The 17,676-nt window shown below is 52.1% G+C and overlaps 1 protein-coding gene across 1 annotated transcript in view; it reads right to left on the reverse strand.

The window, feature by feature from the left end:
• Positions 1–17,676, reverse strand: part of SULT2B1 (sulfotransferase family 2B member 1) — a 106,879-nt gene that overhangs the window by 357 nt on the left and 88,846 nt on the right. The window contains exons 8-11 of the mRNA XM_075537912.1: positions 4,285–4,493; positions 3,404–3,530; positions 2,664–2,758; positions 29–209 (exon numbers count right to left, since the gene is read on the reverse strand). Of these exons, the coding sequence (XP_075394027.1) occupies positions 29–209; positions 2,664–2,758; positions 3,404–3,530; positions 4,285–4,493 (612 nt within the window). The remainder of the gene's footprint in view (positions 1–28; positions 210–2,663; positions 2,759–3,403; positions 3,531–4,284; positions 4,494–17,676) is intronic.

A 17,676-nucleotide genomic window follows, 5' to 3' on the forward strand; every position in this document is an offset into this window, starting at 1 on the left:
AGGTTAAGCAACCTGCCCAAGGTCGCACCTTTTCGGAGAAAGGCCCCCTGCCGATTGTCCAGCAGGCTGGGGGGCAGCAGCGTGTAGTTGGACATCGAGTTGGCCTTCATGGCGCCGAAGGCCGAGTGAGCCACGACCGAGTCCAGCGCCTCAGGGCTCAGCGGCCGGCCCAGGAATTCTGCAACACGCTTCACAGAGCCTTGGAGGTCCTGGAGGGGCGGGTGGGTGTGGGGTGGGCATGGAGGAGAAGGGTCAGGGGAGTGGGCCCAACTCACTGCGGAGCCAGGAGACCCTAACAATAGAGTCTGGGCGTCTGGACCCTAAGCCAGAGCTGTCTGGGAGAGGCTACCACCGCCCTGCCCTGCCTCAGTTTCCCCACCTGCAAGCCAAGGGGTTGGACCATGGCTTCTAATGAGCTTTTGCAGTTTTGAGTTTGGGGGTGTTGTCTGGGTGGGAGAAGAGGCGCCCTGGTGGTGTAGTGGTTAATCATGGGGCTGCTAACCGCAAGGTCAGCAGTTCGAAACCACCAGCCTGGCAGAGGGAGAAAGATGAGGCTTTGTACTCTCATCAAGAGTCAGTCTCCGATACCCACAGGGGGCAGTTCTACCCTGTCCTCAAGGGTCACTATGAGTCACACTTGACTTGATTCAGTGAGCCCTGACCCTTCCTCTACCTCTTCTGCCTGGCCTCCTGCTTCCAGCACCCCCACAGGGCCCCAGAAGGGCCTGTCTTCATCCCAAGTTCACCCTGCTCCCTGCCCTTCTGTAGCTCCCCAGTGCCCTGGGACAGTCTCAGCTGAGCACTGTCCCTTCCCAGCTGCCTCCCTGTCCTCCCCTTGGAGCCCCTGAAGGGGGCCTCCTCACCCTTCCCACTGAGTAACCGCCCCTCGGAATGCAGCCCAAATGTTACCTCCCGGCTGACAAACAACAACAACAACAAAGCCAAGGCAAAACTCGCTGCTATTGAGTCCATGCCAACTCCTGGCAACCCTCTGGGACAGGGTAGACCTCTCTCTGTGGGCTTCCAAACTGCTAACTCTTTATGGGACTACAAAGCCCCGTCTGTCTCCCAGAGAGGGACTGCTGGTTTCGAACTGAGGACCTTGCAGTTAGCAGCCTAACCACGAGGGCACCAGGCTCCCCCCTGATGACAGGGAGGGTTCAGATCACGTGTACACTGAACGTCCAGTGTGTACAAGTCTCTCCTGTAGTGTCTGCCCCTTCCTTACCCACAGCCAGAACTCAGAGGCCCGGGGAAGGCAAGGCACTTGGACAAGGTCACGGGTGCAGCCAGAAAAGCACTCAAGCTTGGGTCCCTGCAGCCCACAGGGCCCCCCTGGATCTCCCTGCCTTCTTTCTCTGATAACATAGTACCCAGTCTTCCACCCCCCCTACTCCCCAAGAACCTTCTCATTTGACAAACTCCAACCGCTCCTTCGGGCTTTCTCGGCTGCATAGTTTTACCCATGGAGCCCCGGTGGCAAAAAGGTTGCCCAGTTGGGTCACTAATGGACGGGCTGGCGGTTCAAATCCACCCAGAGGGGCAGCGGGAGAAAAGACCAGGCGACCTGCTCCCATGGGGGTGGCAGCCTGCGGGTCAATTCTTCGATTCCCATACACGGGGCCACCGAGAGTGGAAATCCACCTGGAGGCCATGTTTAGGGAAAAGTTGGTTGCCAGGTGTGTCTTCCGGCACCTCCTGTGGGCTCAAGCCGCCCACCTTGAGGCTTGGGTCCCAGTGCACACCGCTTGCGTCAGCCAGGGCGGCCTCCCTTATCCAGGTCATTCCTGATTTCATAACAGCCCATCCCTTGGTGCCCTGGAACCACAGCCGCGGCCCAGACAGCTGGCTGCGCCTCCCAGCAGGGGCGGCCCTGCAGCTCTGGCAGCCGGCCTGGCCCACTTTTGGGCTCAGAGAAGAAGGCTGGAGGGGGTGGGGCGATGCCGAGCCCATTTCCAGATCTTTCCATTGTTTATCAGGATGGGAAACTAACAGTGGGCGTCTGCAGTGAGGAGCTGGGTGACCTGCAGACGGGGGCCAGCTCTGTCTGGACCTCCGGTTTCCCCTCTCTCTAATGGGCTCATAACGAGCTCAGAAGGCGCCCTGGTGGCAGAGGAGGGCTTACCCATCGGGCTGCCAGCAGCAAGGTCAGCAGTTTGAACCCACCTGCCGCTCCTCGGGGAGAAAGACAAGGCTTTCTACTCCCACCAAGATCCCGTGTGGGAAACCGACAAGGGGGCTGCTCGACCCGGGTCTTAAAGGGTCACTGTGGGTCAGAATGGACCTGATGGCAGTGGGAATAACAACTGAGCTGATTCTGAGCCGGTGCCGGGCAGAGGGAGGAGCCCCCGTGGTGAAGCAGGTGAGGCGCTGGTCTGCTAATCTCAAGGTCAGCGGTTCGAAACCATCAGCTGCTGCTTGGGAGAAAGACACGGCTTTCTGCTCCTGTAACAGCCCCAGAAACCCACAGGGGCAGTCCGACCCTGGCCTTCAGGGTCGCTGTGGGGCAGAGGCCACTCGATGGCAGTGAGGTGTGTCCTGGTGCGGGGCACAAGGACTCCGGCCCCCGCTGGAGCCACGGCCCCAGGCTGCACGTGGGTAGAGCCGGCCCCGATGGGAGGCGAGCGTGCAGGGGCTGGGGGCATGTCCAGCGAAGCGCTCACCTGATGCAGCTCTTCGTAGGTGGTGAACAGGAAGTTCTCTTTGCCCTGCATCCGAATCCAGCCTTTAATGTGGTCGAACCAGGAGCCGAATTGCACTGTGACGGGAAGAGGCAGGCGCTTGGGCACCTCCCCGGACTCCCTACACACCCCAGATCCCCACCACATTCCCTGTCTGACCCAACCAGCCCCTCCCCCAGCGCTGTCTCTCTAGACTATGAGGCGACCTGCTCCCTCCAGCCCCTCCTCCATCCACTTGGGGCTCCCTCCCACTGGAGAACAGAAAAGGGGTTGGTGACTCAGGGGCCCTGCCTTTCTTATCATCTGGGGCCCTGCCTGCTTTGGGCAACACCTCACGCCCTGATCACCCCCATCCTGAACCCCATACCTCCCCGCTTGCTCCACTCTTTATTCCCTGAAGCCAAACTGTCCCTCCGTCACCGGCCCCCCGCAACTGTGGCTCTGTCTACCCATCTCTATCTTGGGGTGCCTCTCTGTTCCCTTTTTCTTTGTCTCATGCTTTTTCTCTGTGTCTCTCAGTCTCTCCCCTACCTGTGTCTCTGTCTTTTAGTTTCTCTCTCAGTCTGTCCCTTGTTGCCTCCCTGACTCCTTCTCTCTCTCTGTCTCACTCAGCACTGCCTTCTCTCTCTCTTCGTCTGGTCCTGTCTCTGTTTCTCTTCTCTCGGGGCTCCTGGGGACTCCCTCTCCCCTGGGACCCTGTCCTGTTTGCTCCCCGTCCTCACCTTCGCCATTGAGGAAGTCCTGCAGGAACTGGTCAGGTCTGCCGGGGTCCTTCAGCTGCCCGGCGATCTTGGAGTAGTAATAGAGGGAGACCAGTACATCCCGGGGGTTCCGACTCACGTAGATCACCTGCAGGTGATGTTATCAAGGCATGGAGGGGAGGGGGCGGGTGTGGTGTCAGTCACAGGCAGGACCCTGGCTCTTCTGCCTTCCTGTCCTTAAATCCCTTCTCTCCTGACCCCGCAGCATGCAGAACTCAGGGTAGACCTTTCAGGGGACTTCCCAACGAATGGTGCTGGGACCAGAGCACCTCATCCCCGAGATTGGAGATAGCGCCTTCCCACTGAATTCTAGGAAAGAGTTTCTGAAGCAGGCAGGGAAGAGGGGCAGCTTCGCTCCAGGAAATAAAGAGACGTGGAGGGAGGCACGGCTTCAGGATGGGGGAGATCAAGGTGCAAGGTGTTGGCTAAGAAAGAAGAACAGCCGGCCCCCATCTCTCTGTTCCCAGAACCCACCCTGGCCTCCTCCTTGGCCGCCCAAGCTGGCTGCCACAGTGGACTTTCTCCCTCTGAGCAGCTGGTGGTTTCAAACATCGGACCTTACACATGGCAGCCCAAGCCGCAACCACCATGCACCCGGGGGCTCCTTCCCTTAGCCTCCCGTGTTGGGCAGCAGTTCAAACACACCAGCCCCCCTTGAGGGAGCAAGATGAGGCCGTCGACTCCTATAAAAGTGTCACAGCCCTGGAAGCCCACAGGGGAAGTTCCACCCCATCCTATAGGGTCGCTGTTAGTCGGAATCGACCGGATGGCACTAAGTTTGATTTCTGAGTGCTAATGTACCCACGCGCATGCCCGCGCCCACGCCCCTCCCGCCTGGGCACCTTGGCCTTGGTGTTGAAGATAGCTTTGTTGAAGAGCTGGATGGGGAGATGTGAGCTCCTGATGCGGGGGCTGTTCTGGTTCTGGAGATTGAAGGCGCCCATGATGGTCTCACACCAAGGTGCCCGCTCCCAAATGGGAACTGTGCGGATCCAAGAGGGATCCCCGTCCTTCAGGATCAAGCTGACAATCTCGATCATCCAGTTGGTGCCTGTTGGGAGAGAGAGGATAGAATGATTGGAGGGCAGAGGAGAGGCCAGGGGTCACACAACAGCGGGGGTGATTGAGGCCTTGAGGGGGGAGGTGATGATGGTTAGGGATTCTGTTAACTGCACACACCTGGGTAAAGGTAGGGGCGGAGCTCAACCTATCAACTGTACTGCAGCCTGGTGACATCTCCTTGAAGCCCTAAGCCTCTCATGTGAGAGAGAGAGACTGAGTGGAACAGAATCTTCTCTGGTCCTTAGCCTTCTGGTTCCGCCATCTCCTGTTGCATCACCTGCGGATCCCAGGAGCCACCGTGGGACCACCAGAGGTGGATTCATGTGGCCGACCTCAGCCCTCTGCATCCACCAGCCGGTTCCCCTCGCTCGCGCTGTTTTGTCACCCTGGTTTGGTTCCTCGGTTTCCCGTTGTGTGGCCTGCAGATCCCAGGAGCAGCCAGCTGACTCTCTGGATTGACCCATTTCTTTCCTTTTTAAATTATCTGGATATACTATTTCCCATGTGAGTTCTCATGAAGATGCAGCAGCAGGACTTGAGCATCATCACTGGGAAGGAGGCCCCCGCTTTTTGTTTTCTTTGCTTGGTCCTGAGTTCACTCATGGCCCTTGATCATAGTTGGGATGCTTTTGATTGGTAAACTCCTTATTTATGCCATTTCCACAGGTACTAGTTGCATTCATTAATTTGGGGGAGAGTGGCTAGAGAGGGGTTGGGATTATGTTCATCATCGAGTTCTTTTGGTTTAAAAAAATCATTTTATTGGGGGCTCGGGCAACTCTTATCACAATCCATCCATCTACCCATCCATCCATCCATTGGGTCAAGCACATTCGTAAATTTGTTGCCATCATCATTTTCAAAACAGTTTCTTTCTACGTGAGCCCTTGGTATCAGCTCCTCATTTTCTCCCCTCCCTCCTTCATGAACCCTTGATAATTTAGAAATTATTATTCTTTTTCCATGTCTTACACCGTCTGATGTCTCCCTTTACCACCTTCTCTGTTGTTCATCCCCCGGGGAGTTATAGGGAGGTCATTGTGATAGTGAGTCTGTTTTTTAATTGAAGTAAAACATACATAACAACAACAACAAAAACGCAACAACAAAGACATAGTCCTGCTCATGGAACCAGCAGCCCTGGAATAAACTTACCGGCCTCGAACGAACTCACTGCCAACGAGTCAATTCTGACTCACACAGCAACTGGACAGCACAAAGTACCACTGCCCCTAGGGCTTTCCAGTATTATTTAAAATAGATATATTTTAATTTTATATAGTTTACATTTTATTATATAGAATATAATTTTATTATATTTTATTATATAGAATAACACAATGCATTTATTATAGAAGATATTTATTATACACAATGCATTTACTATACAGAAGATATTTATTATACACAATGCATTTATTATATAGAATATATTTATTAGATAAAATAAATATATGGATTAAAATTAGATTTAAAAAATGTTTATTAATTTGAGTATACCTATTTCCCCAACTGTGTCAGCCATTCCTTGCTTATATCTCATTCTATGCAACACATACAAGCGCCACTAGAGCCCAACCTAATCCAGGTGGCATGCTCGACGCCGAGCCAAGAGGTGGGCAGTTCAAGGCCATGCATCTGCCCCTGCAAAGCCCTGCCCTTAAGGCCGGATGGAGCTAGTTCCGCTCGGAGCCACAAGGGGGCGCCACGCGTCGGAGTTCCCACGACCACGAGCGGCAGCAGCCACGGACGGTTTTCCGAGCGCTCCTCATTTCATCTCCCGGATCCCACGAATCCAGAGGAGAGGGGGTCGGGATGAGGACGCCTCGTTTCCAGAGGCGGGAAGGCCAGGCTCAAAGAAAGCCGCTGCGCCCAGGACTGCCCGCGGCGCCGGACTGGACGCGGAGACTCGGCTTCCTTCCCTCTGCCAGTAGAGGGCGCTCTGCGACCCTGGCGTGGCCGTTCGTCCAATGGCATCTCCGTTTCCTGCCGGGACTCTTAACTTGTCTGCCGGGAGCGCAGTGGGACTCTTAACTTGTACCCACCCCGCGCACGTACAGGGAGTCTGTGGCGTCGTGGGCTGTGCATTGGGCTGCTAACTGCAAGGACAGCAATTCGAAGCCACCAGCTGTCCTTTGGAGGAAAGATGAGGCTTTACGTTCTCAAACTTGATGGCAGTGAGTTGTTTTAGTTCTCCACCTACATGGGGGGCCCTGTATCCAAGTGAAGTGTTGGTGAACATGTAGAACACTCACATGGGGCCTTCCCCTCTCAAGAGTAGGAGTAGGTGTGACAGAGCCGTCCCCCCACTTCTTTGCACCCATTCTGCAGTGATTGTAGCTTGCAGGAAGGGGAAAATAAGTTCCCCTTGGGATCAGTTACAGATGTTCTAGGGTTTATAAAGTAATTAATCCCTCCCACCCCCCAAAAGGGAGGGAGCTGCAGATTCTGACTCACAGCTGCCCCAGGGGCGTTCCAAGTCTGTAATCTGTACAAAAACCAAACTGTTCCATCTCCTTCGGAGACGCTGGTGGGTTGGAAACTCTCCTAGCAAACAAGTACATAATCACTGGGCCCTTATGGCCAAACTCACTGCTCCTGAGTCGATTTCAACTTATACCGGCCCTGTAGGACAGGGTAGAAAGGCTCCTGTGGGTTTCCCACACTGTAACTCTTTACAGGCGAAAAAAGCCTCATCTTTTCCTCAAGGAGCGGCTAGTGGTTTCAAACTGCTGACCCTGCAGTTAGCAGCCCAATGGGGAACGCACTACAGCATCCCTTTAAACCCCTGGAGGAAGCTGGGTTGGATCCAGGTGTCTGGACAAACTCACCCTGAAGCTAAGGCGGCCCTGGGTGGGGACTCCAGGCGAGTGCTTGGTTGCTGGCTGGAAGGTGGACAGTTTGAACTCATTGGATTTCACCTTAGCTGATGCAAGGTCACAGCTTTGAAGCTCCCCGGGAGCAGTTCTACTGTGACACACACGGGGGAGCCGTGAGTCGGAATCTGCGTGCCAGCACGGAACAACATGGACGGCAGGGACCCCTGGTGGTGTAGTGGTTAGGTTGGGATCTGCATGGTCGGCAGTTTGAGACTCTCGGGCTTCTTCATTCCACAGTTACAGTCTTGGAAACGCACAGAAGGTCACGATGAGTCAGCTATGGATGGATGGCAGTGAGATGTTTGTTTGTTTTAACAACTGGGGGTTACTCCTTCACTTCCCCAGAGTTCCCCGACACTGTATATTAAAAGGGGACTTCACTGACTACCCAGCCACAGGTTGGAATTTCAGAGGAACGCAGGCATGCCGGAGAGAACACTTTCATAGTGCTGAGACGTCGGACAGTGTAAGACATGAAAAAACAATAATAATTTATAAATTATCAAGGGTTCATGAGGGAGGGGGAGTGGGACAGCAGGGGACAAGATAGGGAGCTGATGCCAGAGGCTTAAGTGGAGAGCAAATGTTTTTCGTTTCGTTTTGCTTTAATCATTTTATTGGGGGCTCGTACAAGAGCAAAGGTTTTGAGAATGATGAGGGCAACAAATGTGCAAATGTGCTTGACACAGTGGATGGGTGCATAGATTATGATGAGTTGCATGACCCCCCCCCCCCAATAAAATGATTTACAAAAAACAAACAAGAAAGAAAAAATAGTGCTAAGAACCTACGATTGGTATCACACTGGGCTGAATTCTGACAATCCAGCCTTGTGCCAGTTATCAGTGTGTATTACCTCTCAGCCCCCAACCCCCTTTTCTTTGCTGATTTTTACGCTATTGGAACTGCGCCCTATAAACATCTCTCTGCTGACAACTGTTCAATGCTACCCTTTGCCGGTAGAGGGCGCAGGGAAACACCGCATGATTTCTGCTCCCTGGTCCTCATTTCCTCCTTTCAATGGGCTCTTTTAAAAATTGTGTGTGTGTAAATACATATGTGTAATATTTATCTGTTTACATTGATGAGCGCTGGCGGTGTAGCAGGCCACACGCTGATCTGCTCAAAGTCATGTCAGCGGTTCAGACCCCCAGTTGGCCCCCAGGAGAAGAAGGCCAGGCTGTCTTCCTTCTGATCTTGTTGAGCATCTTGCAGAGTACTAACCAAATATCGCATTCACTGGGAACAGGGGAAGCCAGCCCTGGTGAAACAATGGCGAAGCTAGCTGCCAACCTAAAGGTTGTGGTTCGAACCCACCCATCGGACCGACTTCCACAGAGAGGACCCAGCCCAGGAAAGCCTGTCATCAACTCCACACCTCAGGCCAACCCACTAGCCACTCCTTGGTAGAAAGCACATGGTGAGCTGGTCCTGTGAACACTCACAGCCTTGGTGCCCTGGTGGTGTAGAAGTTATGCCTTGGGCTGCTAACCACAGGGTCCAAAGTTCAAGACCACCAGCCACTCCACGGGAGAAAGACCAGGCTTCCTACTTTTGTAAAGAGTTACAATCAGGAAGGGAGGGTAAAATTGAGGAGCTGATGCCAAGGGCTCAAGTAGAAAGCAAATGTTTTGAGAATGACAATGGCAACAAGTGTACAAATGTGCTGGACACAATGGATGGATGGATGGATTGTGATGAGTTGTATGAGCCCCCAATAAAGTGATTAAATTAAAAAAAAGACATTTCCATTTTAAAAAATACAATAAAATCAGGAAAGAAGAAAAAAAATTTCCATCTTGCTTCTAGATCAGTGGTTCTCCACCTTCCTCATGCCACGCCCCTTTCAGACAGCTCCTCATGCGTTGGTGACCCCCACCATAAAATTATTTCCGTTGCTCCGGCATCACTGTCATGTTGCTACTGTGATGAATTGACGACCCCTGTGAAGGGTCGTTCAATTCCCAGAGGGGTCTCGAACTGCTGGTTGAGAACCGCTGTTCACTCCCCAAATCCTTCACTCTTACCGGCACATCACTGCCCGCATGATTTACCCTGAACTAGTTTCTTTGCTGGTGGCTTGGCATTTTTTCTCTCTCGACAGTCCGTGTGGGTTGACCAGATGTAGCACGGCGACTTTTGTGAAATGAGTCACTGACCGTTGCCGGCGCGGTTCCTTCTCCTCTTTTATACCTAGATGAACGTGGCAGGTACGTTTGCCGGCAGAGATCAGTCAGTCCCTGGACATGGACGTCAGGCTGGCGAAAGCAGAGGGGCAGCTGAGAAACGGGGAGGCCCTCGGGGAGGTGGGGGACACATGACTGCCACGTGGGCTCAGGCACAGGTACCCCTGTGAGGATGGCATGGGACCGGGCCGTGCTGCCTTCTGTGGGGCATGGGTAAGGGTCACTGTGGGTCGGAACCCAGGCGACTGCACCTTCACAGCCCCAACAGCTCCCAAAGCAAGCATTCCCTTTGCCACCCACTCCTGGTAACCACTAATCACCTCTTGGCTCCCACCGCCTGGAGTTTGCTTATTTGCTAGGGATGACCTCACTCCATTTGCCGGTTTGCAGTGCCACCTTGCAATTGTGCTTCCTTTCTCCCGCCTGGCTGGCTGAGTCAGAAGCCCGCCTGTGTCTAGACCACGTTTGCCCGTCTGCCCAGCTGAGGATGGGCACGGTGGCGGTCTCTACCGCGTGGCGGTTGTGAAAAGGCATTAAGGGCGTCTTCCTCTCTTTTCCGTTCCAGAAAACTCGAGGAAGCTTGGACTCGTATCAGGAGGAAACGGGTCTGGGAAGGAGAACTGGAGGGAGATGGGAAAGTGGAAGGAAACGTGCGAGACCCTGGGGGGTGGGGGGAAACAGGGCAGTGTGGCCGGGTTCTGCCTCTGGAAGGTCTCAGGGCTGTCGCAATTCCTCTGTGGTTTATCTGTCTGGATCACGGCGGACACGTGCCCATGAGCTCACTGCGGTCACCATCCATCACGCCACCTACCAAGCTATTAGGACAGAGAACTGCCCGTGGGTTTCTTCTCCGTCTTTAAAAATATATGCATATATATATATATATATTTACTGTGAATTAGGTGGGGGGAAGGGGTGTTTACATTTCAAATAATCAAATCTGCATCGAACAGCTCAAACCACTCCTCAGCACACACCCCCCTTGGGGAAGTTACATCATCGCCTGTCAACTTGAGTGAAGTCTAGCCTGTCAATCAGGTGATAGCCAACGAGGCCTCTATGGGGGCCTGGTCTTCTCCTGAGGATTCTGGGAACTCCTGACTTCCTCCCTGGGGGTGGGACACTCTGCTTCGTCTTCCTGCTGACAAGCCACCTGGAGCTCTGCTGATGGAGCCATTGCCCTGGAGCTTGAGGAGCCACGTGGAAGCCCACGCTAGCGCTGAGATGCTTCCACCAGCCCTGGATCCACAAGGCTTTCCACCCACCGGCCTGTGATCTTCCTGCATTCGGTGTCATTGCATGTATGTGTCGCATTAGTCTGAAGAGGAATTTATAGACTGGTATCGGACCTATGGGCTAATATCGGACTAATGGACTTGCTCTGGATTGGGCTGGGGTGATTTCTTAATTACTATATAATTGCTGTTGGATATAAAGTTCTCTCTTACACACACACACACACACACACACACACACACACACACACGAGTCTCCCTGGATTTGTTTCTCTAGTCTACCCAGGCTAACAGCCCCCCTCTTCTATCCCATTTTCTCTCCAGTTTCTCTTGTCCCCCTTGTGGTCCTCCAGCCTCCCTTTCACACAAGTCAACACCCGTCAACCCACTTGTCTACTGTTACTTCCTCTTCCTTGTCCCCACCCTCCACCTTAACATCCAAGTTCACTGTCAATTCCATCCAGACCCTCCAGGGCAGGGTAGAACCACCCCCTCCGTGGGTTTCCCAGACTGTAACTCTTCTCTTTTAAAAAAAATCATTTTATTGGGGGCTCATACAACTCAGCACAACCCATCCATTGTGTCAAGCACATTTGTACATCTGTTGCCATCATCATTTTCAAAACACTTTCTACTGGAGCCCTTGGCATCAGCTCCCCCACTGTAACTCTTAATGGAAATAGAAAGCCCCATCTTTCTCCCGAGGAGCAGCTGGTGGTTCCACACTGTCCACACAAATCCATAACCACTATGCCACCAGGGTCCCCTCCTCGGGAGAAAGAGGAGACTTTCTACTCCCGTGAAGAGTGACAGGCTTGGAAACTCACAGGGGCGGTTCTGCCCTGCCTGGAGGGTGACCACGAGTCAGCATGGCCTCGATGGCAGTGTCTTTTTGCTTGTTTGTTTCGTTAGGACTCAACCAGGGGCAGGCAATTCCCAAGGCACAAAGAACACAAGGGCCAGGTGCACGGGCACTCAGATCGTAGACCGAAAGGCCAAGGCAGCTCCTGAAACATTTAGAGATCTTCTGGCTTCGTGAATAAAAACAGAAATACAGTGGGGAGGAGCACTAGAATGGATCCTGAGGATGTACATACAACTCATTTACAAACGATTAACCATGAGGGGGAAAAAACAAAACCTGTGGCCAAATACAGAGGGCAAATATTATCCAGACTGCCCTTTATTTAATTAGTTAGTTAAAAAATTTTTATACTTAAAATTTTTTTACCAAACTGCCCTTTATTCTATTTATTTTAAATTTTAATATATTAAAAAATAAATGTTAATATATTAAAATTTTTTTTACTAAACTGCCCTTTAAAGTATTACAGTATCCGAACATGAGACAGAACTGAAATGTCTAGTAACAGGAGGAAAACTAAGAGCATCGATGTGTCCCTGTGATGGGGCATGACATTCCTGCTTAAAGGAATTCTCCTGAAAACGAAACTAAAACAATTCTCCTTAAAATATGTAAAAAGGGGGACAAATAGGGTTCGCCTTCCCATCTCTTTGACTCCTTCTGTAGAAAGATAAGTCTCTTGAGAGATGGTTGGAAAAAAAACAGAACTCCCCAGGAAAATAGCACTAGAAATCCACTAAGCAACAAATGGAGAGGGGCAGGGAAAAAGAGCAAGTCCCTGGACAAGGTGGATTGACGCCTGGCGGCGAGGATGGGCTCCAGCCCGGGGCCAATAGGGCGGAGGGCGCGGGATGGGGTGGAAACATCAACAATATGTTGGAAAAGACTCAGCCATGGGCGAGGGGGTGGGAAGCACCCATCCTCAGAGGCTGCTTTGGGGAGAACCCAAACACCCGAATCCAGGGCCCATCGATCCGGGTCCTGTCGGTCGCAGTGGTGGACACAGAATCACCCCCACCTCCAGGGGGAAGAACAAGAGAAAACGCGGGGGGAGGGAGACAGTGGGGTTAATGTGAGATAAGAAAATCACGACAAGTTACAATCTATCAAGGGGCCCTGGTTGGGGGGGACAAGGAGGCCGGGGAGAAAAAGGATGCTTGGAAACGCATGGTGGGCCCTGCAGTATAATTCTGCTTGGTGTGATTGGACTGCAAAATGACAGGATCGATGTATTAACTCCCAATCAGTTATAAAACAATTTTTAAAAGACAGTATTGCTTATCACCAATAGTCCTCATAGGACCAGATAGAACTGCCCCCGTGGATTTCCGCGACTGAAACTCCTTAGGTGACTAGAAAGCCTCATCTTTCTCCCTCAGAGCGGCTGGTGGGTTCAAACTGCTGACCTCACGACGCTACGAACAAGCTCTCTCACTGCCACTGAGTCAATTCTGATGCACCGGGGCGGGTAGAGCCACCATCCTGTGGGTTTCTGGGGCTGTAACTCTTGGTTTGTTTGTTTGCCATCGTTTTACCGGGAGTTCTTCCGGATGCCATAGCATTCCACACTTCAAGCACCTGGAGCAGTATTGGACAACGACTCCCACGGTCATTTTCAAACACATTTTCTTTCTCTGTTTTTGGAGAGGGTAACTCTTCAAGGGAGTAGAAAACCTCATCCCTCACCTTCTCTCACCCCACTTGGACTCCAAAGCTAACCAGTAGTTTGGCTTTACTTTGAGCCCTGAGCCTCTATGAAGACGTGCCCATATGGGAGCAAACTGACCACGGCCACTCCCGAGATTACTAAGACCAGTCACCTCCTCTATTCGGCTACCAGCCTCTTCGGGCCGGGAACCAAGGGCAGCGAAAGAATCGAAAGACAAAAGAAAGTGATCAGTCCCCATCAGGAACTTGTCTCCTCCACCCCGAGACGAGAAGAGCTAGCTGGTGCCCGGCTTCTGCTCCCAACGGCTCTCACCAGGGACACAGCAGAAGGTCCAAGTGAGGACGGGAGAAAAACGTAGAGCAGAACTCAAGTTGATTTAAACCACAACAACTCCGTGTTACTGGACTGACAGAGGCTGGAGGAGCCTCCAGGACATCTCTCTGAGACACCCTGTTTGCCTGGAACTGAAGCCACTTCCAGCAGTCGCCACCTTTTAGCCAAATCATGCGTTGGCCTCTAAAGTAAATAATAACATCTGTGAGACACATGCGCCTTAGAACAATCAACTGTGTGAGGCCACATGGGCAGTATTTGCCCAAAGGCGGAGATGAGAAGAAGGCAGGGAGGGGCAGGGAACAGGGAAAGATTGAAATGAGGGAGACAGGGTATGTAATAGGGTGAACTAGAGAAACAAATCCACGGCCTCTCGTGTATATAAGAAAGAGCTCTACATACAAGAGCAATTGCATATTAAGGAAACATCCCAGCCTAGTACAGATCAAGTCCATAGTCTGATATTAGCCCATAGGTCCGATACCGGTCTATAAATTCCTCTTCAGACTCATGCAGCCATGCACTGATGCCGAATGCAGGAAGATCACAGGCCAGTGGGTGGAAAGTCCTGTGGATCCAGTGACTGTGGAAGCATCTCAGCGCTGGTGTGGGTCTCCACGTGGCTCCTCCAGCTCCAGGGCTTTGGCTCCGTCAGCATAGTTCCTTGTGGTTTATCAACAGGAATGTCGTGCAGAAAGTGAGGGTGGGTCTGGCCCCCAGAGAGCTATTTAGCTTCATTGCGCCTTCAAACGAGGTCATCAAGCTGCGACCTGATTGACAGGCTCAACCCCACCCCTTCACTCCTAAAAGTCTCAGGCTGCCACCAGATGATGTCAGGGCCACAGGGTAAGAAATGAGGAGAGTGCTAACGTGGCAGGGCTAATAGCCGCACCAACATCCTGAGGCAGTTCGTGGACCAACGGAGAATGAATTTGCTGTCTGCGCTCTCTTAACTCATAATAAAAGGGATTTTTTCCCTTTTATAAAGCAAACTCACTACCGTCGAGTCAGTGCTGACTCATAGTGACCCCCTGTGGGTTTCCGAGACTATAACTGTTTACAGGAGTCCAAAGCCCAGTCTGTCCCCACGAAGCTGTTGGTGATTTTGAACTGCTGACCATGAGGATCGCAGCCCAACGTGTAACCACTGCACCATCCAGGGCACCAATAAAATGTGTGCTTCTGCTTCTTCTTCTCTTTCCTTTAATTAGATAGAGGCTTTCAGGGGAGATAGGGGGAGACCCATTCAAGAAAATGTCTTGAAAATGATGGCAACCTATGTATCAATGTGCTTGATTCAATTGTGTTAGTCCGGGTAGTCCATGGACACTCATATGTATATAAGGGAGAGGTTTATATACAAGAGCAATTGAACATTGAGAAAACATCCCAGCCCAGTCCAGTCCAAGGCCATAAGTCCGATATTAACCCCTATGTCCGATACCAATCTATAAAGTCCTCTTCAGACTCATGAAACACATGCAATGGAGCCAAATGCAGGAGGATCTCAAGCCAGTGGGTAGGAAGTCTGGTGGATCCAGTGGCGTTGTGAGCATCTCAGCGCTGGCAGGGGTCTCCATGTGGCTTCTCCAGCTTCAGAGTTCTAGTTGCGTTCTTGTGGCTTGTCTTCTGCAATGTCTTCCAGGGAGTCGAATTGAGAGAGAGAGAGAGGTGTCTTCTGACCTCCAAGGAGGAAGTAACAGAGTTCCCAGAATCCTCAGGAGAAGGCCACACCCACACAGAAGTCTCATAGGCTATCTCTGGATTGACAGCCTAGACTCCGCCCCTACACTCTTCATCCAATCGACACCAGATTAGATGACGGCCACACAATGGATGTACGCATTGTGATAAGAGCTGCAAGAGCCTCCAATAAAACGATTTATTCTGACACTGGGAGGGTAGAGGGAGAGTGGGTTGGAAATGTGAACCCACTGCTGCAGTTACAGGGTCCCTCCATCTCGGCGGGGGCCTTCCTCTCTCGCTCGCTGCCCTCCACTTGACCAAGCATGATGTCCTTCTCCAGGGACTGCTTTCTCCCGACCACGTGTCCTAAACATGTCAGAGTACGTCTCACCATCCTTGCCTCCAAGGAGCACTCTCTGGCCGTACTACTTCCAAGACAGATGCGTTGTCTTGTTGTTTTTTTTGGGGGGGGGGCAGCTTGAGAGATTCTCCCACCCACACCCCCAAACACTGAGGATTTTTCTGTTTTCTTTTTGGTACCCCGGTGGGTTTGTGATTCTTGTCCAGGTCGATTGACATGCTGGGTACAGCTTTAAACAGCGTTGGTTGGATCCCTCCCCTGGCTCCCCCTTCCAGGGCTGCTGCCTTTTCTTCCAGTGAGTAGGCACCTTTGCAGGGATTGGCTAACCAGTTAGTCAAATGAGGCGTCCAGTGCCTACTATGCAAATGAGCACGGGGGGGCCAAGAGTGGGGAGGAGGGATTGGCCGGTGCCTTGGCCCTGGTGGGAGGACCTTGCCTGGCAACCATCAAGGAGTTATCCAGGTCTCTGTGCAGGATTGAGATTTCTGAGGTAAGACCCTGCTGCATGATGTCACGAGACAGGAAGTTGACAGATGCCCACTGGGGAGAGAAGATGGAGAGGGAGGAAGGAGGGCCAGGAGCTCCTAAGGAAGCTGTAACGTGGGTTGAGGGTTACAACAGTGAAGTTGGCAAGAAGCCTGGAACAGTGAAGTTGGCACAGAGGCAGAAAGGGCTGGTGGTGACAGGGAGCAGGGCTGAGTGTAGCCTGTCTTGAGGAGACCCGGAGGAGGCCGGCATGAGGCCCCAAAGGGCTAAGCGCACTGTGGGGCTTTGAAGAAGGGAGCCTTTGCCTCTGTGCCCTTTTTTTTTCCTTTCTAAAAATCACTTTATTGGGGGTTCGCACAGCTCTCGTAAGAATCCAGATAGTGACCACATGAAACACATTTGTACGTACGGCGCCATCATCATTTTCTAAACACTTACTTTCTACTTGAGCCCTTGGCCTCAGCTCCACTTTCCCCCCCTTCCTCCACCCCCCTCACCCCGTGGCGTGACCTCCTCGATAAATTACAAATGATTTCATATCTTACACCATCTGCTGTCTCCCTGCACCCACATATCTCTTGTTTGGCCCCCTCGGGGTGTGTTATATGTCAATCGTTGTGATGGGTTCCCCCTTTCTTCCCCTTGTCCCCCCACCTTCCCCTACCCTCATGGTATTGCTACTCCCATTACTGCTTCTGAGGGGTTTATCTGTCCTGGATCCCCTGTATCTAGATGTTTAACTGTCCCAGTGTACATGATCTGGTCTAGCTGGATTTTTAAGGTAGAACTGGGGTCATGATGTGGGGGGGCATTAAAGAACTAGAGGAGTATTATATGTTTAGATGGACTCGTCCCTTCCTTGTGACCCTTCTGTGAGGGGATGTCCATTTGTCTACAGATGGGCTTTGAGGTCTCCGCTCAGGACACTGTTTCTTAAACACACCACGGACGTACCAACCCCACTGTGAGGTATCTGCCGAGGTTCATGAAAACACACCTCCGCGAAGGACCATGTGCACAGAGGATCCTAGTGCTTGATACATCCTCAGCCCAAACTGGAGACCATTAGCCTTCCACAGAAGACCAAACAAACTCACTGCCATCGAGCCTTCCTCAGAGGGCTGGGTAAACGGCGGTCTGTCCGTCCACTGCCATGGAGACCATCCCAACCCAGAGCACAGGGTTTCCAAGGATGTAAACCTTCCCCCTGCCTCCATCTACATATTAAAAACAAAGCCCCAAATGCCTTGCAGCTGAGTCAGTGCTGACTCACGGCATCCCGAACGAACACAGTAAACTGTCCCTGTGAGTTTCCGAGACTATAAATTCTCCACGAGCATGAGAGCCCCGTCTCTCTACTTCGGAGCAGCTGGGGGTTTCAAACTGCCAACGTTGTGGTTACCAGCCCAACGTGTAACCACGACATCACCGGGGGCTCCTTTCTTTAAAAAAATTTTTTTTTAATTAAATCG

This window comes from Tenrec ecaudatus, chromosome 18, assembly GCF_050624435.1.
Source record: "Tenrec ecaudatus isolate mTenEca1 chromosome 18, mTenEca1.hap1, whole genome shotgun sequence".
NCBI classification, from domain to species: domain Eukaryota; kingdom Metazoa; phylum Chordata; class Mammalia; order Afrosoricida; family Tenrecidae; genus Tenrec; species Tenrec ecaudatus.